This window comes from Alligator mississippiensis, chromosome 5, assembly GCF_030867095.1.
Source record: "Alligator mississippiensis isolate rAllMis1 chromosome 5, rAllMis1, whole genome shotgun sequence".
Lineage (NCBI taxonomy): Eukaryota > Metazoa > Chordata > Crocodylia > Alligatoridae > Alligator > Alligator mississippiensis.
This window is the reverse complement of record NC_081828.1, coordinates 190,095,874-190,118,811: the sequence shown is the minus strand read 5'-3', so window position 1 is coordinate 190,118,811 and position 22,938 is coordinate 190,095,874. Positions and strand designations below refer to the sequence as shown.

General features: G+C 42.4%; 1 protein-coding gene across 3 annotated transcripts in view; it reads left to right on the top strand.

Moving 5' to 3' along the window:
* The window catches only part of ODAD2 (outer dynein arm docking complex subunit 2), a 195,115-nt gene that overhangs the window by 2,027 nt on the left and 170,150 nt on the right, over window positions 1-22,938 (top strand). For 2 of the 3 annotated variants that reach the window (XM_059729109.1, XM_019498106.2), the window contains exons 3-7: window positions 8,193-8,350; window positions 12,152-12,347; window positions 12,912-13,018; window positions 13,490-13,626; window positions 21,282-21,398. In XM_059729109.1, the coding sequence (XP_059585092.1) occupies window positions 8,193-8,350; window positions 12,152-12,347; window positions 12,912-13,018; window positions 13,490-13,626; window positions 21,282-21,398 (715 nt within the window). The remainder of the gene's footprint in view (window positions 1-8,192; window positions 8,351-12,151; window positions 12,348-12,911; window positions 13,019-13,489; window positions 13,627-21,281; window positions 21,399-22,938) is intronic. The other variant, XM_019498108.2, reaches the window with a different exon arrangement.

Genomic DNA, 22,938 nt, shown 5'->3' with positions numbered 1-22,938 from the left:
GTACTGGTGCAGCCCTGCCAGTGCCAGCAGTGATGGAAGTGCTAATACAAACCAACACAAATGTTTTCCAGTGGTATGATCTAACCTTGATGTTAAACAAACATTGCAAGTCCTGCTGTAGTTGTACCAACTGAGTCTCAAATTATGTCAGTATATAATTTTGTGGGTGCACCTAGTATTGTTAGAGTTCAAGGGTGCCTACACATGAGCACAGAGACTGCTCCAATGCACTGGAACGCTACTCTGGCATACTGGATTAATTGAGTCTGCTGTAGCGTGGCAATTTGCCATGCTTCAGCAGCCTCCTGCGTCTCATGTATCAGCGTCCCCATGCTTAAAAATGGCAGTGTGGGCGCTTTACCTAAAGCTCATCGAATGAGCTTTAGTTCAAGTTTCCAAGCTGCCATTTTTAAGCGCAGGATGCTGATACGTGAAACATGGTGGCATGTTAATTAGAGTGAATCTCGGAGCCGCTCTAATTAAAGCACCACCCCTCCTACCTCCGGAGCATGTGTAAAAGTAGGCTATAAACAGATATTGCATTCAGTGCGGGTCTGGTAGTGCTGCAACTTTTCCCACAATGGAGAAGTTGTAGAACTGACATGTTCACACATTGCCTATCAAAGCAGGTTTAAAGGATAGCTGAATGAACCATGTGAGCACACATACCAGTGTATCTGGTGGTAGTCAAGTGTCTGTATATCTCACAACTCTGCCAGCCCATTGATTGATCAAATTGCAGCAGCAGGCACGTGACATTGCGTGACTCTTGGGGCAGCTGCAGCAGGGAGCAAAGCCCAGTGTGCAGTGGCAGCCACCTCTGCCTCATGCACAGATCAGGGGGGCACATGCCCCCAGGCCTCTGCCGGGGTATGCACAGTGGTGGAAGCCCCCAGGTCCCCTGGACGAGCTGCCCAGGCTCCAACTGTCCCACCTCCCAGCCCAGCCGGGGCCCCACTCACCTCAGCCCCTGCTCCCGCCTGTGCCCCACTCCTTTCCTCACCACAGGGGCCGCAATCTGCCCCAGCCCCTTCCCCTTCCCCTTCCCAAAATAGATTGATACTTGCCTGCCGTGCTGGGCAGTCAGTCATCCAGAAGCTGGGCTGTTGTCTTGGCTGCATGCCTACCCTTCCCCACCCCTGCTGCCCTTAACCCACGGCTGGGGTGCCTTGTGGCGCTACCTGCTGCCCCGTGTTAGCCCTGGTCCTCTGCCGCCTATACTCAGAGATCTAAAAGCCACTTTATTTCTCATTTGTTTACACACTCAAAATGCTTCGCCTATACAATGCGTTGTTTACCAAGGGGCTGATGGTCATTCCTGCTACTTTCTCAGGTAGGAGGCTAAGTTAAGCCAGTAAAACTGAATGACTGTGAATGCAAGGTAGGGAACTTGGCAGACAAGGTTCCTTGGGTGAATTTGATCTCTTTTATTAGACCAACCCAAATAGCTGGAGAATAGTTATTAAGCAAGCTTTGGGGTTTAAAAACCCTTCGTCAGGCTAAGGAAGCTGCAGCAGTTGGTGTGTGCTCTTCCTGGATGGAATGAAAAGTAAAGAAGCCAGGGGCTGGGCTGGGCTGGGCTGGGGAGTCAGTTGCCAGGCAGATTATAATGTATCAAAAATCCAATGTCTATGTTTAGTCCCTGATCTCTAGTATCCAGCAGGTTGATGAAATGGAGCTCATAGGCTCGTCTCTGGGAAGTGTTGTGTAAGTTTCCCTTGAGGATCAGGACTGAGAGACTGGAGAGAGAGTGGCCCTCCTGTGAGAAATGTGCCCCCACTGGTAATTGGGTATTTCTGTCTTTGATGGATTTCCGGTGTGCGTTCATTCTGGTGCACAGTTGTTGTTTGGTCTCTCCTACATATTTTCCATCAGGGCATTTGGTGCATTGGATGAGGTATATTACATTTCTGGAGGTGCAGCTGTAAGATCCTGGGATGCTGATGGCTCTGTTGTAGGGTGTAGTAATTGTGGGGGTGGTGGAACTTAGCATCTGGACATGAAGCCAGAACTGGTACCTTATATTGAACTCTAGGTCTGAGGATAGGGCTTTAAGGGAGGACTGTCACTATTTCTGTGCACTAAAGGCATTGTATTTTTGGCAGGGGGTGGCAGAGGTGATTAACTTAAATGGCATCAATTACCACATACCTGAAGCTGGATCTACAACACAATGACAGTTAAAGATCACATAGCGATCATTAAAGACACCCCTCTATGACAGGAAGTTCCTGTTGCTCTAAGAGGAAAGAACTCTGCAGTTAGGACCCAGGGCAGCTAAATGGAGGTCAGCTGTGAGGGGCAGGCAGCCAGGAATCACTGCTGCCTAGGCAGGGATCTACATAATGAGAAAAGTGGAATACTTGCAACCAATTAAGGGGCTACTACATTCAAGGGACTACTGCATAGAACAGGCTGACTGTAGGTGAGCACCCAAGAGGGCTGACCATATAGCCCAGGAGGGCAAGAACTGGGGTCAGGAACCTGTAGCCCAAGAGGGACAAACTCCTAGCCCAGGAGGGGCAAGAAATAGGGTCCATAGTCCAAGGACAGAAGATATCAGCCCGGAAGGGCAGGGACCAGGGACCCAGCTGCCCAGAAAGGTGAATTCTGGGGTCAGGAGCCCACAGCAAGAGACACAAGGGCCAGAATGGCCCAAAGAGACTGTTGACTGACAAGGCTGAAGTCAAGAGGGTTGGACCCAAATCAGTAGGCCAGAGCTGAAGGTTTGCAGCCAGAGAAAAGGGAGGCTGAACCTGAGAAGGCTGGGGTCTCCACAAGGGACAGAAGGGTATTGAGTAAAACCTGGAGGCATGGGCATGGCTGTAGAGGAGGTCAAAGGCCTCCACAGTGGCCTCACACTTACCATCCCTGGGATCTGTCCTGACCATGTTGATGAATGTGAAGATGGGGGAGAGCTCCGCATAGTGGGTCCTTGGGACCCTGCATACGCCTGACGTGGTTGCTGTCTCATGTTTTCACAAACTTATGCCTCTGTACTGCACTTGGACTTGCATTGAGTCTAGTCAAGGTCATAAACCCAAGTTGCCATTTTCTTGGTGATTTGCTGACAGGCCATCTTATTTTTGTGGCTTGAATGAAGTGCTCTCTGATTCTCAATCTTGCCCCACTTGACAATTATATCAGCTACCTCCTCCTGGGTCCAGTTGCTGCTGTGCTTGTTTGGGGTACTGGACTTGTTGGATTGAGGGCCCGTGGTGGAGGAAGAATGGATGGGTGTGTAGGGGTACAGAGGTCCTGGATGGGTCAAAGGGATTTTGGAGGTTCCTAGATAGGTATATAAAGGAACAGAAATTCTGGATGGGTCTGATGGGTCCTGGAGGTTCCCAGTGGTTGGTGGTGTTCAGAGGATGCAGAGTCCGAGGCTGGTCTTGGTTGGGTGGCAAGCACAAAATGCCTAGCATGTTGCACTGCAACACAATTAATAGATGGGAGGTGGCCAACTGAGGCCTGACACCTCTGGGCAGTAGAGTTCTGCAGTCAGGGCCAGAGTTCAAAAGGCAGGGGCAGATCCTGGGGGGTACACTGGCACATTTGAACCCTCCCTTCAGTTCATGGGCCACCCAAAGTTTAAAACCAACTTCCTGCCAGTGGTAGCAGGATTTCTAGTCGGGCATTCCTGAAAGAGTCAATTGACTTCATGGCTTATTATATTCTACCTAATCCCTCCTAACTCTTCATTCCATAGATTCATATTCATAGATTCTTCGATGTTAGGGTCGGAAGGGACCTCAATAGATCATCGAGTCCGACCCCCTGCATAGGCAGGAAAGAGTGCTGGGTCTAGATGACCCCAGCTAGATGCCTATCCAACCTCCTCTTGAAGACCCCCAGGGGAGAGCACCACCTCCCTTGGGAGCCCGTTCCAGACCTTGGCCACTCTAACTGTGAAGAAGTTCTTCCTAATGTCTAGTCTAAATCTGCTCTCTGCTAGCTTGTGGCCATTATTTCTTGTAACCCCCAGAGGCGCCTTGGTGAATAAAACCTCACCAATTCCCTTCTGTGCCCCTGTGATGAACTTATAGGCAGCCACAAGGTCGCCTCTCAACCTTCTCTTGCGGAGACTGAAGGGGTCCAGGTGCCCCAGTCTCTCCTCATAGGGCTTGGCCTGCAAGCCCTTAACCATACGAGTGGCCCTTCTCTGGACCCTCTCCAGGTTATCCGCATCCCTCTTGAAGTGTGGTGCCCAGAATTGCACGCAGTACTCCAACTGCGGTCTGACCAGAGCCCAGATAGAGGGGCGCTCTATGATTCCACAGGTGTTAATAACTCTTTTTTTAAGGGTCCTGATATTCTACCAATCAAGCTATCCTTTGGTCCACGTTTATGAAGCTCCTATTTTACAGCCCTACAGATTGTTTTTAACACATTCCAATTAAGTAATATTTCTTTTTGCTTCAATACATCCCTAGACCCCGAACATACTAGTAAAGTTACTACTTTATTTCCAACTGAAGAAAACCATGTTGCTTCATATGTGATGATGCACCTCACCATCTGCATCCCTCTTTTCAAAATTCTAGATCTGCCCATGTCAAGAGGGGGCAGGGTTGGGGCTGAAGCAGTGCATTATGGGATGCCTAGGGGACCAATTGGTTTGTAAACCCCATGAGAATATCACAGGATAACCGTGTAGACATCTGCCACGATAACAGAGGACAAGCTGTTAGTAGGTCTTGTTGCACAAACATTTTGGGGGATTTGTCCCAATCTGATCTTGATACCTGTTGTGGCACCCTGGTTGAGAATCACTGCCACAGTGATTCATATGCATGTTCTTGAATGCTGGTGTCCCTGGGCAGCATAGTTCTGAATTTTCTAATAATTGTGTATTTCAGTTATCAGCTTTAACATATTTATATATATTTTTGCTAAATTTGTTTGATAAGGGACATCAACTAAACATTTCCTTTAGGATAACATTCACTACTGGCAAGCCAGCATAGTTTATTAGTATTTAGAAAAGAGAGTCAAGTCAGGAGAAATATGTTTTATTTTTGTTTCTTCCACCATCTGGCTTGTAATGTTGGTCAAAACTTTTGTGTTTCAGAGTTTCAAACTAACTTCTTAAAGTATCTTTCAGCAACTTGGTTGTGAACTGCAACCGAAGTATAAAGATTTTGTTTTTTTTCTAGCTCTCACAGTTCACTGCAGAACTCTTCTCCTAGAGCTTTCTCAGGCCAGACTTTTTCAGTCCTCTCTGTAGAAGTCTTAACACTAGCTTTCTTTGAGAATCCTTTTTCCCCTGTGCCAATAATCTGCTTCAGATATCTGACTGTGAAACTTGGGAGTTACTTGCATGATTTCTTATGTCATCCTTATCATTTTCTGGGGTTTTTGATTGGGAATGGGTCAACCCTACTTCAACACCTGCAGAAATACATAGGCACCTAGGATCATTAAGTGCTTCCACTTTGACCCAAACAATTCCTCAGGGATCTAAACTGAGATTTGTAAGTATATTCAGAAGTGATCCAGATCAAGCACTTAGAAACCTAATTTCCATTGAAGTTCCATTGCAATCTATGTTAGAGCCTGGAAGAGCCTAAAGTGTGCCTAAGTCTCCTATATATTATGCGTGCATGAGATGTGTCATGGCTAACATCTCATTAATACAAACAACATTAGTACTGTTGGCATCTGTAATCACTCGCAAACACAACAGTGATGGCAGTGTCTATCATTCAAACAGTTGTGGTTAGATCACTTGCCAAGAAATTGTCAGAGACCCCTAAACACTAGCGGTTCTGTAGGAATGGATATGGAGTGTATACTGGATTATAAACTGAACACAAACCAACAACGCCATATTCTGGTGAAAAAAGCAAACACCGTGCTGAAGTGTATAAACAGTGTCATGTTAAATGTGATAATATTCTTGCACTCTATTCAGTGCTGGTGAGGCCTCAACTGGAATATTGTGTACAGTTTTGGAAACCACACTTCATGAAAGATGTTTACCAACTAGAGCAAATCCAGAAGAGAGCAACAAACATGACCTATCAGGAAAGAGTGGAGAGCTGACTTAATCTAGTCTAGTAAACAAAAGAATTAGGGGAGATCTTACAACAGTCTTTTAATATGTAAGAGGTTACTGCAAAGAAAGGCATAGATTCTTTTTCAGGTCCCCGAGACTAAGACTAAAAGAATGTGCTTCAATTGCAAAGGAATTTTAAGTTAGCCTTTGGAAATTTTTTTCTGTCTGTAAGGATATCTGTAAGCACTAGAATAGATTACTTAGAGAAACTATGGAATTTCCATGGTTGAAGGTTTTTAAGAACAGGCAAAAACAGCTACCCATCTGGATCAATGCAGTCGATCCTTTCTTGTGGTGATCTCTCAAGGTCCTTTCCAGCCCTGTTTTCTGTGATTTCTATGAAATATATGATTCTCTTAACTGAAACAATTTGCAGGATTCTGATTTTGGCTAGCTGCTTGTGTCAGAAGAGGTAATGCTGCTGTCAGGGGTGGAATCCAGTTTCCAAGAACAGAAATCATGAGCTGGTATTTCTGTGAAGCTAAGATGGAACAAACGATGGCACTGCTTGCAAAAATTAAGGATGGTCAAAAGGAATTGAAGCAAGATGTAAAACAGGAGCTGGAGGGTTTGCAAAAGGAATTTTAACAAGATCTAAAGGAACAGTTGAAGACTTCATAACAAGATTAAAACAAGAACTAAAACAGGAGCTGGAGTCTTCACAAAAGGAATTAAAGCAGCATCTGGAGATTTCTGAGCAAGGGCTGAGAAATAGCTTGCAGGCAGTGGTGAAATCTCTGTTGAAGAAACAAATACAAAATGTCCGGAGCAATTGTGAAGTTCAGCTACATGAGTTTCAGTCTGCAATGACTGGAGATTGCCAACAATCTGAATGCCATAGAAAGTTTCTCCTTGAAATAGTGGAGAGCAAATGAGTTTGGAACTTTCTAACAGAGATAAACTCTAACAAGGACTTTGAGGGTAAAGTCTTACCTCTAGTACAAATCAAAAAGTCATAGACCACAGTGTCTCATGCTTATAAAGGAAAAGGGGGGGTTCTAATTAATTTATTACATAATTGAACAATTATAACAGATAAATTCAGTTTGTAGAATGAGAGGAATTGACAATAATATAAGAACTGAGTGAAACAGCTAAATTAAATTCTAGTGCTGTGGAAAAATTGGCATGGGAAGAGGAACAAAAGGATCGAGACCATTTTGATGTGTAGAAACTTTATAACTGACAAGTGGAAGCTTACAACTTTGTTAGAGAGAACTTGAAGATAGCTCAAAGGTATATGATATAAAGTCATGATTTAAAAGTATGGTGTAGTTCCTTAATCATAGGCGGAAGATGGGCTGCAGACTGGAGTGCTAAACTAGGTAGGTCTTGGGATGGGACCTTGCATGGTACTGATGCAAATGCAAGAAACAGAGGATATAGTTGGGTCTCAGATGTAAACACAGAATTATCCATAAGGATGAACTAAAGCTGTATTGGGTGACAGGATTTAAGCATGGCTTCCTTCCACGCCAAAACTGGGAATGTAGCTTGGCAGCTGGATCTGGAAAAATTGCCATAGGGTTGAATAGACATTATTACAGAGCAGGCATGTATGCTTTCTCTTGTGTTCAGGAAGACAGGATTTTATATACTGTATACTTTGTAAATAAAAACAGCACGTCAAAGAAAACTTCAACTCTGGCACAATTTTTTCTCCTAACTGAAACAAATTACAGGACTGGGGGTTACAGTGGACAATCAGCTGGATTTTTATCAATAGTGTGCCTTTGCTGCCAAGAAAGCTAACAGCATACTGAGCTGCATTAATAGGGGTGTTGCCAGCAGAGAGAGGGAAGTAATTATTCTCCTCTATTCTGCTCTGGTGAGACTGCATCTAGAGTACTGTGTCCAGTTTTGGGCCCTCCACTACAGAAAAGATGTGTACAAGTTGGAAAGAGTCCAGCAGAGGGCAACAAAAATGGTTAGGGGGCTGGGGCACATGATTTATGAGAAGAGGCTGAGGAAACTTGGTTTATATAATTTGCAGAAGAGAAGACTGAGGGGGATCTGTTAGCAGCCTTCAACTACCTAAAGGGTGGTTCCAAAAAGGAAGGGCCTAGCCTGTTTTCTTAAAATTTGCCAGTAATAAGTGCTCTTCCTTAACAAAGGTATTATTTTATTCTTCTAGTGGAACAACTGTTCAGTCTGAAGACAAAGACAAGGATGGTCAACCACTGCTTCTCCTCACTGCATCAACCATTAGAGTCCGCAGCTTTGGCGAGCTGTCTCGTTTACTATCTGTAGCTACAGAAAAAAAATTAAAGGAAGCTCAAGCATGCCTTGAAGGTTTTACAATTTTATTATATTCTTTTTTAAATGTAAATTTCCAAAAATGAAAGGCAAGGAAGAACAGATATATTAATTTTAATTATATGAGAAGATTTGTGGTTCTGGGGAATTAGTTCTGATTCATTGCATCAGTAAGTTTCTATTTTTAAAACATTTTCAGAGAATTCAGTAATATAGAGATCTAATTTTTACATCTTGATCTATTGATACAGAGTACAGCAGAGAGCATGATCAAGTCTTCATAGAGTGCCTCTTCAGAGGCCATTTAATTTTTTTCCTCCTTCTCATGTTAACTTAAGTTTAATTAATTTATTAAAGTCAGTCTGTTAATTTTATGAGACATTTTCCAGATCTTTTCAGCAAAAGCTTTTAGAATTTCTGTAACAGTACTACTGTTGTATTATATTTAGTTCCTGGTTTTCAAACTGTGACTAAACAGCATCATCATGTATGAAATTAGACACCTGAGGGGATGCCAATTTTGAATACTGTTTAGTGATAATATTGGAAAAAATTAAAGAATTGCAGAAGCATTCATAGATAGATGGGGCCTGATTTGCAGAAAGGACAGCAGGAGTTCATAAAAGCAGCTGATATATCATTGTATCACTAGTCACCAAACGGACAGCTGGGACTCTTGAGGAAGTGATAACTGGGCCTTTTATGAGGCCACTGGGAAAGTTGCCAGTTTTCTTTTAAAATATTGTATATACCATAGTTCCAATGATACATCACAATCACTTCCCACTGAATTAAGACTACTGATTTCATATTTTAATGATCATCCAGATATATGATCCCTATGTTAGGTGATCTGGTACTGGCTACTGGCGATTACCTTATCGGTGACCTAGTGGTCGATGGGAAGCTGGTGACAGCGACCACGAGCTGATCACCTTCACCATCCACCGAAAAGCTGGCAAGTCAGTCAGCAACACTGAAGTCCTTGACTTCAGGAAAGCCGACTTTGACAAGCTCAGGAGGCTCGTCAGTGAGGCCCTAAGGGACCATGACCCCAGGGGGAGGGGAGTTCAGGAAGAGTGGTTGCTTCTTAAGGGAGTGATCCTGAATGCACAAGCTAATTCTATTCCATCTTGGAGGAAAGGCAGCAAGAGGGCATAGCAGCCCCCCTGGCTCTCCAGGGATCTATCAGACCTCCTGAGGCTAAAAAGAAAGGCCTACAAAGGATGGAGGGTGGAATTCACCTCCAAGGAGGAATATTCTGCACTGGTTCAGTCCTGCAGGGACCAAACCAGGAAAGCCAAGGCTGCAACTGAACTCCAACTAGCTTTGAGCATCAAGGACAATAAAAAGTCCTTTTTCAGATATGTGGGGAGCCGGAGGAAAAGCAAGGGCAACATTGGACCGCTGCTGAACCAGATGGGACAACTGACAACTGATGCCCAGGAAAAAGCCAACCTATTAAATGGGTACTTTGCGTCGGTCTTTCATCAGTCCCATGGGACACTCATGCCCACTACAGGACAGGGAGGTCCGGGTGAGGGACATCCCCTGCCCTCCATCAATGCTGACCTTGTGAAGGAACACCTTGAGAGGCTGGATACCTTCAAGTCAGCCGGCCCTGACAGTCTATACCCCAGGGTACTCAAGGAGCTGGTGAGCATCATAGCTCAGCCCCTGGCACGGATCTTTGAAAACTCCTGGTGCTCTGGTGAAGTGCCCGAAGACTGGAAGAAGGCCAATGTGGTGCCTATCTTCAAGAAAGGGAGGAAAGTGGATCCAGCAAACTATAGGCCCATCAGCCTGACTTCTATCCCGGGGAAGATCTTAGAAAAGTTTATTAAGGAGGCCATCCTTAATGGACTGGCCGACACCAACATCCTGAGGGATAGCCAGCATGGGTTTGTTGTGGGTAGGTCTTGCTTGACCAGTCTCATTTCCTTTTACGACCAGGTGACCTATCACCTGGACAAGGGAGATGAGATTGATGTCATATATCTTGACTTCAAAAAAGCCGTCCATCTGGTATCCTATGATCACCTCTTGGCAAAAATGGCCAATTGTGGCCTTGGGTCCACCACGATCCGCTGGCTGGGGAATTGGCTCCGTGGTTGGACCCAGAGGGTGGTAACTGATGGAAGTCAATCGTCATGGTGCCCTGTGACCAGTGGGGTCCCCCAAGGCTCTGTCCTTGGACCCATACTGTTCAACATCTTCATTAATGATGTGGACACCGGAGTCAGAAGCTGACTGGCCAAGTTCACCAATGACACCAAACTTTGGGGCAAAGCATCCACACCAGAAGACAGGGGGGTGATCCAGGCTGACCTGGACAGGCTCAGCAAATGGACGGATGAGAACCTGATGGTGTTTAACACTGAAAAATGCAAGGTTCTCCACCTTGGGAGGAAAAACCTGCAGCATCCTTATAGGCTCGGCAGTGCTACACTGGCTAGCACTACGGAAGAAAGAGACTTGGGGGTCATGATTGACCACAAGATGAACATGAGCCTTCAGTGCAATGCTGTGGCTAGTAAAGCGACCAAAACACTGGCTTGCATCTGTAGATGCTTTTCAAGCAAATCCCAGGACGTCATTCTCCCCTTGTACTCGGCCTTGGTGAGGCCGCAGCTGGAGTACTGCATCCAGTTTTGGGCCCCACAATTCAAAAAGGATGTGGAGAAGCTTGAGAGAGTCCAGAGAAGAGCCACGCGCATGATCAGAGGTCAGGAAAACAGACCTTATGACGACAGGCTGAGAGCTAGGGGGCTCTTTAGCCTGGAAAAGCTCAGGCTCAGGGGTGATCTGATGGCACCCTATAAATTTATCAGGGATGACCACCAGTATCTGGGGGAACGTTTGTTCACCAGAGCGCACAAGGGATGACAAGGTCGAACAGTTATAAACTACTGCAAGACCGTTTCAGGCTGGACATAAGGAAGAATTTCTTCACTGTTCAAGCCCCCAAGGTCTGGAACAGCCTGCCATCGGGGGTGGTTCAAGCACCTACATTGAACACCTTCAAGAGCAAACTGGATGCTTTTCTTGCTGGGATCCTATGACCCCAGCTGACTTCCTTTCCTTGGGGTGGGGGGCTGGACTCGATGATCTTCCGAGGTCCCTTCCAGCCCTAATGTCTATGAAATCTATGAAATCCCTAAAGGTAAATATTCATGAAAGAATGACTTTATTATTTACCGCTTGGTTCAGTAACTCTTCATATTTTAAATCTTTGTTTTTATTGAGGAAGGCAATTCCTGTTTGTCATTTAAGGGGTTGTTTACCTGAATTTTGTTTTCATATTTTTAAAAACTCCTGTATAAGTACATTTCACAGCAGACAAGTGATGTGAAATCATTTAATCCAGCAGAATGAAACAGTAATATATGAAAATACCTACTATACAGAGGTGTAGATTGTATCCATGTTGGTCTAAGGACATAGGCAGACAAAATTCTTTGTGTGAATCTGATATCTTTTATTAGACCAACTTAAATAGTTGGAAAAATTTTTCTTAGCAAGCTTTCAGGGTAAAAACCCTTTGTCAGGCTGAGGAAACTGTAGATGCTTCCTCAGCCTGATGAAGGGTTTTTAAACCCAAAAGCTTGCTAAGAATTTTTTTTCCAGCTATTTAAGTTGGTCTAATAAAAGATATCAGATTCACCCAAAGAACCTTGTCTGCCTACTGTACAGAGAGGTGCATACTATCTTTTCAGTACCATATATTTGTTCATGCTATAAATTTACAGTATTAGAACAGTGTTCAAATCCTCATGTAATTACATTATTTAAAACCTTCTACAATCAATTTCCAAGTATCGCATTTCTTGTTTATAGCCAATAGAGATCCTATAGTGAAAATTCTTGGTCCTGGATATGGAACTGTTGAGGGAGAAGATATGTCCATGCTGCGCTTGCTGGAAAAAGTGAAAAAAGATGATGATCCTGAAACAGAGATTAAAATGAAAATCTCTCTTCTTCTTCAACAGCTGGATATGCAATTGCTTAACAGTTCTTTAAAACATATTTCACGGTAAGTGCATTTCAAATGGAGCTTTGTGCATTTTTAGCCAGTAGATTTTTGTTTTGTTTTTAAATTAAATTCATTTTAACCCAAAACATATGCTTTCTGTGTGATATAAAGAAATCACTGAAGTAAAAACAAAGGTATGAAAATAATCTTTATTAAAACCAGGAAAAGTTACAGAAATGAAAGATATTTTCTAGAGATTTCACTATGTATGTATATGTGTTTCCATATCTGCAAATGCTTCACGTTTTATATTTTGAAAGAAACTCAAAATACCTTGTATAAATAATTGTAATTAAAACATTTTCATAGAGTTGTTTATTTAATAGTGGAAAACCATAAGATTACATTTAATTTGCCAATTAGTAGTACGAATTACATCGTAACTATAAAACTAAAAGTTCACTAAATTAAAATGGGAAGCAGGCCCATTTCTAGATTTTTATTCCTACAGCTCAGAAACTCACTTTACAAGGAGAGAAACAAAATCCCATTATATCACCTTCTAAATATTTTTAAATATTCTTTTTGTTTGTTAGTTTTTAGAACATTTTTTGTTACTTACAGAGAGGTGAGATTAACTCCAACTTCTGTAAAAAATGAGGTGGATCTACTCAAGCATTTCTCTGGGAAAGGAGAAGATACAGTACTGGAATCTCTTGAATATACATCAGGTTCAGATTCTACTATTGATGTTTTACATTTATCTTTACCCTTTAAACATGAAAAATTGGATTTTACTATGAATACGTTAAACTAAGTTTAGTAGTTCTGATTTAAAGTATATTTAAAAAATAAGGAGAACAAGATGTACCTATAGATATAAAGTGTGAGTCTTCAACTTTTACTTAAATATGTAATCCTTATTTATAAATAGTCCCACTGAAATTAATGGAAGTAATTAAGGACCTGATCCTTAAGGTGTTGAACCTATGCTTAAGTACATTGTTAGATCAGGCCAGACCATTTCGTATATTACAAAATCAAATCATAAATGAATATGAATTATTCACATGAGGAAGGGTGTGGGTTTGGGACCTTCATGTGTATGAATGTTATCATTTAAAATCTGTTCAAGCCTAACTATTAGAAATCACTACATCTTTCTAAAAGCAGATGAAAACACTGTCTGTAATTGGTTTCAGATTATGAATTTTCCAATGGGTGCCGAGCCCCACCTTGGAGACAAGTACATGGAGAAATTTGTTATTTGATTGTTAAACCGCATGACACCAATCCTTTGTTCATCACTTGCAGCACAGCAGGCGTGTTTCTAAATGGGGTAAGCAATAATAAAAGCTTTTACCTGGAATTATAGACAATTGTGCATGTGATGAAATGGAAGATTTAAAGTAGCAGTATTTACCCTTTAAGACCTGCAGAGTTATGCTAATGACAGTGCAGAGAAAGACAAAACATTCAAGTCATTGTATTCTCTCTTTTTTATTTGAATGCATGTATTGTTTTGTGGTATGTGCATATGTTCCAGGCACCCAAGATTTGAGATTTTTGTTAGCTGTTGTCTGCTTTGATCCATGTGTGTGTGCCCTAAACCTCCAAGTGTATTCTTCTAGTGGTATAAAAAGTGGTATAAAATGCAATGTGAAACCACTCCAATTCTCTTTTGGGTCCTGACTGAGATAAAGGATCAATAACCATCTTAGTACCACTGTCCACAACTACCTTCACTTGATATATTCTCTTTATAACGTGTAAACAGTTTTTTCTGCTTGTTATATTTGGTTTTTAATATAGGGTTAGAGGGTCTGTGATAGCTTGTGGGGGGAAATAAGGACATTCTTCCCCCCCCCCCCTTTCTATTCTCTTTTTGTTGCTTCCTTCTTTAAAAATGGGATTGTTTTATACCTAAATAAAAGCATTTAAATCTATTAGTGCTCCTTTCTTTTAAATGGTGACCTTGACACCTGTTTTGGGGAGCCTTGTAATCCCCTAAAGTGCAACATCCTCAAGTTACTTTACACAAGAGTTAAAAAAATTGAAGGAAATTCAAATAGGAAACTAGGAATCTTTGGCTTCGTTAGGTGCCAGTGAATGTTCCTTCAAGCCACTGTCAAAGAAACCCTGCTCTCGCAGGTGAGATAGTAAGAGATGTGCCTATTTGTCTGGGAAGGTAAAGAAGGGTAATTTGCTTTGCCAATCCTCTTCAAAAAAGACGGTCTATTTCCCTGTGCTGCTCTAAGCCTCATTACAGATACCTGGGAAACAGGTCGCAGATTTAGGACCTTTGGTGTGCACTAATATGGTGTCATTGGTCTGGGTACAGTGAGGACTGCCTCTATACTTCTTGCTGTTTTACCAGTTCAGTTCATAGTGACACGTGATTTAACAGTTGCCAGTCAAACAGAATCCTCTTTCCTCTCTGGAGGTATTCATCTGGTACTGAGATGAAAGACTTGCACCTCCATATTTATCTCCAGGACTGTCTATGAGCCAGAGAAGAGTTTTATCTACCCCTGTATCTATGGCTCCTCTGTTATACTCAGGTGTTTTACTCTTCGTTTGCCTCACCAGTTAGTGACAGACTAATCTCTCTTTTCTAACATGCTCTCCTCAGCTAAGTCCAGAGGTGAGACCTAGAATGTCATACCATTCTAGGCATAAAGAATGCCTTTAAGGACTGCTTACAAGTCCTTTATGTTGTGGTTTGCTTCCATCTGGGGTCTGCCTTCATTCACTTATACTGGGTAATGTCCTTACTGGAATTCATGGTAACCATGGGTTCTAACTAGAGGCTGCCAAACTCAGTATGCTAACAGTCATACATCTAATTTAGAAGCAGCAGCCAGATGAAGAAGAGCTCTAAGAACAGGAGGGTGTTTCTCTGTCTGCCATCTTTCATCATTCTGACTAGAAGTAGATGTGGCAGTGACTCATCTTCAGTTCCTGATGATATCAGACCATTACTGGAGCTGATTAAAATATTTATTGTCTCTGCAGCTTCCTCTGCAGAAGATTCACAAAACACCACACAAATAAATAAATATTTCCCATGCTTCTGTGCCAAGTAAGCTCATCCTTCCTGTAGGCAAAAAGCTTCTCAAACTTGTTTAATACTGTGTGTCAGACTCTACCTTAAAAAAGCACATAAAATAATAGTATATTCCACCTGGAGGAGGAGAATATTTGCATTCACATCATGGGCAAATAGTAATTTCCTTTCACTTCCTCAGAACTAATTGTTTTGGATTATGTTGGCTAGCACAGCAACAGCTAGGTACAAAACCAAAGTAGGTGCAGCTCTGTCTTCTCAACTGTGTACAAAAGCAATAAGAATGTGGAATTGGCATATGCACCATCTGATCATTGTAACAGCAGTTCACATGCCAGGTTTCAAAATGTTTTCACCGATGGTCTAAGCAGTCCTGTTTTATGACCCATTTTAACACAAGGATCTCACGTGTGGGCTTCATGACTTATTACAGTTTATACTGCAGTTGATATTCCAGTGCCAGTTACGTATCTGTACATCTACATGCAACCTGATGGAACAAGAAATGTCATAGTGTTTGCTTTCAGATATGATTCATCTCAGTGATGCCTTCCTGGTTCAACGGTCAGGTCAATTAATGTAGACATTTTCATCTGTGCCAGAGAATTCTGAGACAAATCAGGACAGTAATAATCATTGTAATAATTTCCAAATAACTAAGGGATTTCTGGTTTCCACAAGTTAATCAGCTCTCCCACAATGCATCTTTTTCCACCTGCTTCTTAAACTGGTGATGCTTCTGACTCAAGACAAAGATTCAGTATATCATCCCAATTGTCTTTTGCTTCATCCAGTAGAATGGTATTTGAATGGATGTCAGATTTAGAAAAACTCATGCTCCTTACAAGTTCAGTCCATTTTATTTAGCAGCATGAAGAAAGCTACAAGAATGATGTACATATCAAAATAGAAGAAAAGATTCCACCCTTGGTACAGTCAACACTGCATTTCTCCTCTGTAGTCAACACGACCAAATGCTCTGGATTATGCAGGTGTTTTCTCAAACTTTATGAGAGTCTGGTTAACATTTGTGCTTTCAATCCCTCAGTTCATGATTCCATTATATTTTCATATGCACTCATAGCAGGTTTCCATAAAGAACTTGTAGGCTGTGTCAAGAGGAGCTCAAAAGTGTGGTATGTGGCGCCACAGACCCATCTGCAGCACCACACACCACACATGCAGGCATTCCCCCTACTGCTACTTTGCAGTGCAGGGGTTTTCTTGACCCAGGAGATCCCAGGGTAAAAAAAAACTCACACCAAAAAAAGCGGGGTGATACACATGGTGGCAGCACATGCCACCCAATAGCAGAGCTTGGTCAGCCAGAGCCATGCTTTGGCTGCTGGCCAGGCTCCCTGCTGCAGCTCCTGGAGGCTGCCAGAACCCGGGATAAGGCTGCTGGGGCCAGCACAGTAGCTGGCCCCAGCCTCCACTACCCCCCCAGGGTAACCTGCCATGTACCAGAGTGCACATGGCATGGGCGTTTCCTTGAACCTCCATAGGTAAGCCACTGCTATTTGCCTCAGGGAAGCACACATTCCCGCTCATCTGGATGCAGCCCTAAGGGCCATCTTCATTATTGAAATGAAGACCCAGAGCACACTGGAACCCTTGAAGACTGCTTTGTGCTCCAGAGTTTGAGTGCTTGTCAGCTGATGTGTCTCCTAGCTGGGGAAGTGCATGTTGTGCTCCTGCAGCTGGGAGGTCCAATCAACTGATGGGGTTCTGAGCCAGGGGAACACATGTTGTACTCCTGCAGCTAGGAGCTCTGATCAGCTGACTGGGGTTCCCTGATGGGGGAGTGCATGGTGCAATGGAATCTGATACTTAATCCTCACGATCACACCTCCTGCTATGTGCCATAGCAGGAACTGTGCTTGTTGGGATCATGGATCAGATTCAATAGTACCTTTAATTTAACCTCTGTCAGGGGCCTGTCACCCCAAACCACATTCTAGCTGGGGAGAGATGACATTTAATTTCTTAGATATTTGAAGGATTTTAGAGTTTTATTTGCACAGAACTAAACACTTAAGACAGCGTCCTAAATAATTTGCTATCTAATTGAGAGAATGAAATGGTGCTATTTCTGTTTAAAGACTTGAAATGAATCTCTGGATATATCCAACTTTGTTACAACATCACTAATGTGATGATATTAATGCACATTCAGTCAGAGTCCATGCAGCTTCAGTAGCTTCCCTTGAAAGGTTCCCAGATTGATTTACGTATGACAGGAGTATCAAACTCATCAGGCCACATGGACCAGATGAATGGCGCGGGGATTGTCCATGGCACAGATTGGGCCCACAGACTGGTCCTACATGCCAGATCCAACACATTTCATAGACTGACCTGGCCCTCTGCACTGTGTGCAGCATGTTGGGGCAATCCAGCATGCACCACATGCAGCATGTGGGTCAACTCCAACACCCATAGGCATCACTGAAGGCCAGGTGATGGGGTTCTGTTGGCCATATCCAGCCTGTAGAATGTATCTTTGACAGCCCTGATGTAATTGTTGCTGGTAGGTATTGTAGGGCTTGAGTCCTCTCCTACCAGGCATCCTACCTCCTTGCAACATCATAGTGAGATCTTAAAGATAGCATTACTTGTGTGTCCTGTTAGTTGTTCCTGCTCACCTGCCATGTCTTGATGTTCTTCCTGGGAGACAGACACCAGCAGGTGTCTCATGAGATCTCATGCCTTTGGTTTCTTTGTGGGGCTCCAACCTCCCCTTTACCCTACCCTGACCACATACAGGGCCAGAACGGGCATCGTTGTCTTGGACCTCTCTTTCTCCAGGTGATATCTTCTCACCTGTGCCTCCCGCCATTAGAGAGAGAGAGAGAGAGAGATGGTGCCCGGCCATTGGCTCTTCCTTAGCCATTCTTTGACTCAGACTAATGTCCCCATGACTAAGTTTATCACGGCTTTGCATTAATAGAGTTCTTTAAACAGTAACTTAGGAAAAGTAACTTAAAGCTCAACTGATCAGCCTCTGCTGGGATGCACTCATGGTTAATGGGTTTCTTGCCATGAGCTGAATTCTGGGGTTCGTCAGCTTCCCACTGTAACCCTCAATTTCAATAGGGCCCTTTCCTGGGTCCCTGTCCCTTTGGCTGCTGAACCTTGGCCTCGATGCTGTCTAGGGCTTCATTCCAGCCTTGACTCTAGGGCCTTGGCCCTTCAGAGGGACTGCTCCCTATTAAGTGGCTCACCACCTGGCTCTGATCAGCTGCAGGGCCATATAGGGCCTCCCTGTCCAGCTTCATGTTGCCTCCTGGCTCCCATCCCTGCTATTCTCCAAGAGGTACCTCTGGGTCCCAGTGCAGTTTGTTCTGGTTGTGCTCTGGGCTCCTCCCTTTTCTTATCCCAGCCGCTCTTCACCGGGGCACACAGCTGGCTCTGCTCTCCGGGCAGACTGTGCACGGCTTCCCGGCCCCAGCCTTCCATGGCTGGCAGCAATTCGCCCCAGCTGTGTGCCAGCTTGCTGCCCTCTCTCCACTCTGCCGGGGCGTCTCAGCAGTTCCGCCCCTCTGGCGAGCCGCTCGGAGCCTTTTCTCCCCTGTCTCTCCACTCTTTGCGGTGTTTTCTCAATGCTTCTCACTCCTTCTCTTTTCTTTGCTGAGCCGCAGGCTCAGGCTGCTGCAGAACTGCTGTGCTGGAGCCTGTCGTTCCGGCGTCACTCTGTCTGCCGTGTGGAAAGAGGAAAATGAGGAAAACCCCTGTTAGCTTTCTCTTCCCCTCCCACAGTAATGCAGAAATATCACAATTTATATCACTGGTCAGGAAGCCTTGATTTACTCATTGTTTTCTACAAAAGTACATTCTTGTAGTTTAATGTCCTTTATTCATTTAACTTCTTGAAACTTTACACTTTTAGAGAGAGGTAAGGGCTTGACTCTGTGTACACAGACTTGCAGGCAGACAAGAAGGCTGATGGGTAGGTAATCAGTTCTGTTATCTGTCATCTCCATATATTGCTGTTAACAAGGATGTTATCTCTGGAGAGACAAATCCAGAGTTTGAGAACTGAAACTAATGACAGAGATGCTTAATGGGATCTTCTAGACTGAGTCCCATTGGGTAGAGTGTTTTTTTCTTTAATCTTTACTAATTTATAGAGGAGCCTCTGGGAACCCCATAAGATTGGGCCCCTAATATAGTCCATGGCCTGTTGTGATCTATATATATATGAAACTTTTCTAAAAAGGTTACATGAATATATTGTGTCAAATAGTATATAATTAGAAGTTATAATCCCTATTCCATGATTATATTTGAGCTTTAACGTCTCTTAAATTAAAACTATCTTTATATAGGGTTGTTTTTTTAAAAAGCATCTTAACAAAAAAACTTTTTTTCAATGATTTAAATAAAAAATCCATTTTTTTTTTTTTAAATAGTTGATTTTTATCCATCCTGATTAAGCATGAAGTGGTAGCGTGGTTGAATATAGATTTTTAAAATATTCATGTGGTTCACAACCGGCTTAATTTGCAATGGGTTGGTGAATGATGGATGAACCACACAGCTGATTGCTGCAGCTTTTATTTAAAAAAGCACAGCTTCTTCACCACTCAGCTGAATTTCATCACCAGTCCTGCTCAGCTGATCAGAGAAGCAGGACCTTTGAAATAAAACCCACAACAAACAACAGGAGCTTTTCACCGGTCCCACACAGCTGTTTGCAAGTGGCCGTCTGTACCCCTGGCTGGTTTGTAAACACTAATCTCCACAGGGGACTGTGAAACCTAACCATGCTAAGAATCAGCTTCTACGGTTTATGGAGAGGCAAGGATATTTTTTGGTCATCTTTTATAAGACCAACTGCATGGCTAGGCTCTTGTAATAGGGAAGTATTGCAGTCATTTCTGCAAGCAGTATGCTATCTCGGAGATGACAGTTAATATATCTCAGTGGTACTGTTTAAAAACTGTAATAACTTTAAACGATAGTTTGACCACTTCATTTTGTAAAATTAGTCTTTCTACCCACTTCAGCAAACGCTTCACTTGTGTATATATTTAACCATGTGAATAGTTCCACTGAAGAGAGTCTGGGGGTGTTTTTATAAGGTGGCAAAAAATATTCATCACCTCTCTGAATTCTAATGAACAGTGCTATGTTAAGCAGTAATAATCCAGGGAATAATTTACTTGTGTTATTTATATTTTTTTGCATTTGATTAATCAGCTACAATCAAATGTAGCACTTTGAGAATGAAAGTTCTTTGTGGATTTTAGAGAGGATGGATAAAAAAAACTGATAGTGGAAAGTCAGTAGCAATTTTATGAAGCAAGAACCTCCACTCCTAATTAAATAGCTTGTCCTGATTCACTAAGGAAGTCTGGAAAAGAGCAGAGAGTGGAATCCAGATTTCCTGAATTGCAGTCCCAAGACTGTTTTTCTCTCTTATGATGATCAATTGTATAAAAATGTGAGTGTATTAGCCAAGTAGAAGAAAAATAAAATGCATTTAATAATTCATACATTTTAAAGAAAACAAGTCCTGTATATCTTTGCCTTTGCTTAGAGCTAGGTCCATGATCTTCTAAATGGTTTCTATTGGATGAAGTGCTTACTATTCTGAGTAGTCCCATTCAGTCCCACTGAAATAATAAAATCACAGATTTTAAGACCAGAGGGACCACTATGATAGTCTAGTCTAACATGCATAATTTGAGCAATAAAATTTCACCTCATAATTCCTATATCAAGTTCATAGATGTTGGCTGAATGACAGCCTTTTAGCAAGATCTCCAGTATATAGTGTAAGACTTCAAGTGATGGAGAATTGTCTTTACCATAAAAATGTGTGCTTTACTTCTAGTCTGTAGGGTAAATATTTTCTTGATGCCATAGTTTAAAAAACTTATATGAGAGAATATTAGTAATGATTCCAATTTTCTTTTTTTAAGGGTAGGGAAAAGGAGAAAGATGATATCGAATACGAGAGAAAAAGTGACATATATAAAGACCTTGTCACATTTTTAAGGGAAAGATCACCTAAATTTCTGGAAAATATGGCTAAACAGGTATGTATGTATTGGTATTATTTTGCACACTGTACTCTGTATTTTTGTAAATAATTATTGTAAATAATTGTACATTGGTGAAAATGGCACTTTTAACTAATATGAAAGGCATGGATTTTGGGGGGTCATACCTTGTATTGGACAAACTATATAGTTGGGAGGGACATAGACAAGCTTTTGTACTGCTGTACTTTTCCTCAGGTCTTTTTAACTAACTTTGTTCAAAATATAAAAAGTTCATATGAACTATTTGTAGAGCTGCTAGAACCCTGCAGTTTCATTTAAAAAATAGCTGGTAAAAAATCTACTGAACATTTTTAATGTTCTCTACTGTATTTAAATATATCCATAATAAGATGCAGAATTTGTAAGAGCATTGCTTATGCTAAGTATATTCCTTTCTTATATCATAAAATTAAAGCAGTGGGAGACTATTTTTACCCTCTTTAGTCCATGAGTAATCAAGTGTAAAAATACCTTTTTACTTATAATATTTATACTACTTTGTTTTTCAGTGACAGCTGTTTAATATTTTTAACTATATGAAAGTATTGTAAAACATTGAAATGTTTCAGGTTTGTATGTGTTTGGTTTGTTTTCTTTAACCATTTAACATGTTTATTTACTAACAGAATGGTAAAGCCATTCAGAGAAAGCACTCTCAAGACTCACTGTTGAGCAAAAAAATGTTATGTTTTTATGGATCCATACACCAGTTTTCATCATTTGCTTCTATTTGCTTTCTTAAGGAATAGTTGTGGTTTTATGCATAGGTATCAACATATGTGTTGTGTTAGTACAGCAAGTGTTAGATGCCAAGTCCTCAGGAGGCAGAGCCAAAGGGTGCTGATGGAAGTGACATTTTGTTGTGTGATCAGTCCCCTGACAGAAGTACACGGCTGTAGAGCATTTTAAAAATGCCTGATCACACAACAAATTAATCCTCATTACATGAGGTTTCAGATGAAGGCTCTCCAAAGCAGAGTGCTTCATTATCTTCTGTCAGTCCTTGCCCAGGATGTAGCCCAGCCCATGGCCCTGGTGCTGTCTGCATAATGGGAGAAGGAGAAGGGAGAGGAGGGGAGCTGCAGGCTGGGGTTTACCCAGCCTGTCAGAGGGTGGGGGGATGGAAGGGGTGGATTGGAGCTTGACTTCGGGCCCCCCCCCCCCCCCCCCCCGATCAAATAGCGAACTTCTGTTGGGAAGGCAGGGCGAGGAGGGTCACTGTAACTCATGGTACTTTCTGTGAAGCACCATGAGTTACAGCAGGGAGCTGCATATCTGTCAGCACCTAAAGTGATTTGTGTAGGACCAAGTCTTACTAAGCATGTAACCATTTAAATCTCATAATAACGTATACCACTGCAGGTTTTGTTAATGTCATGCATTTCAGAGCCATAGAGCTTTAAAGAGATGCTTCTTTATGCTGTTGTTTCTTTGAGACTATTAACTTGGTTCTCTTTCAATGATAAAAACACCAAGATATGTTTAAGGGGATTAAAAACTGGGTCCAATCATGGGAGTTGTAAAACCCACCTTC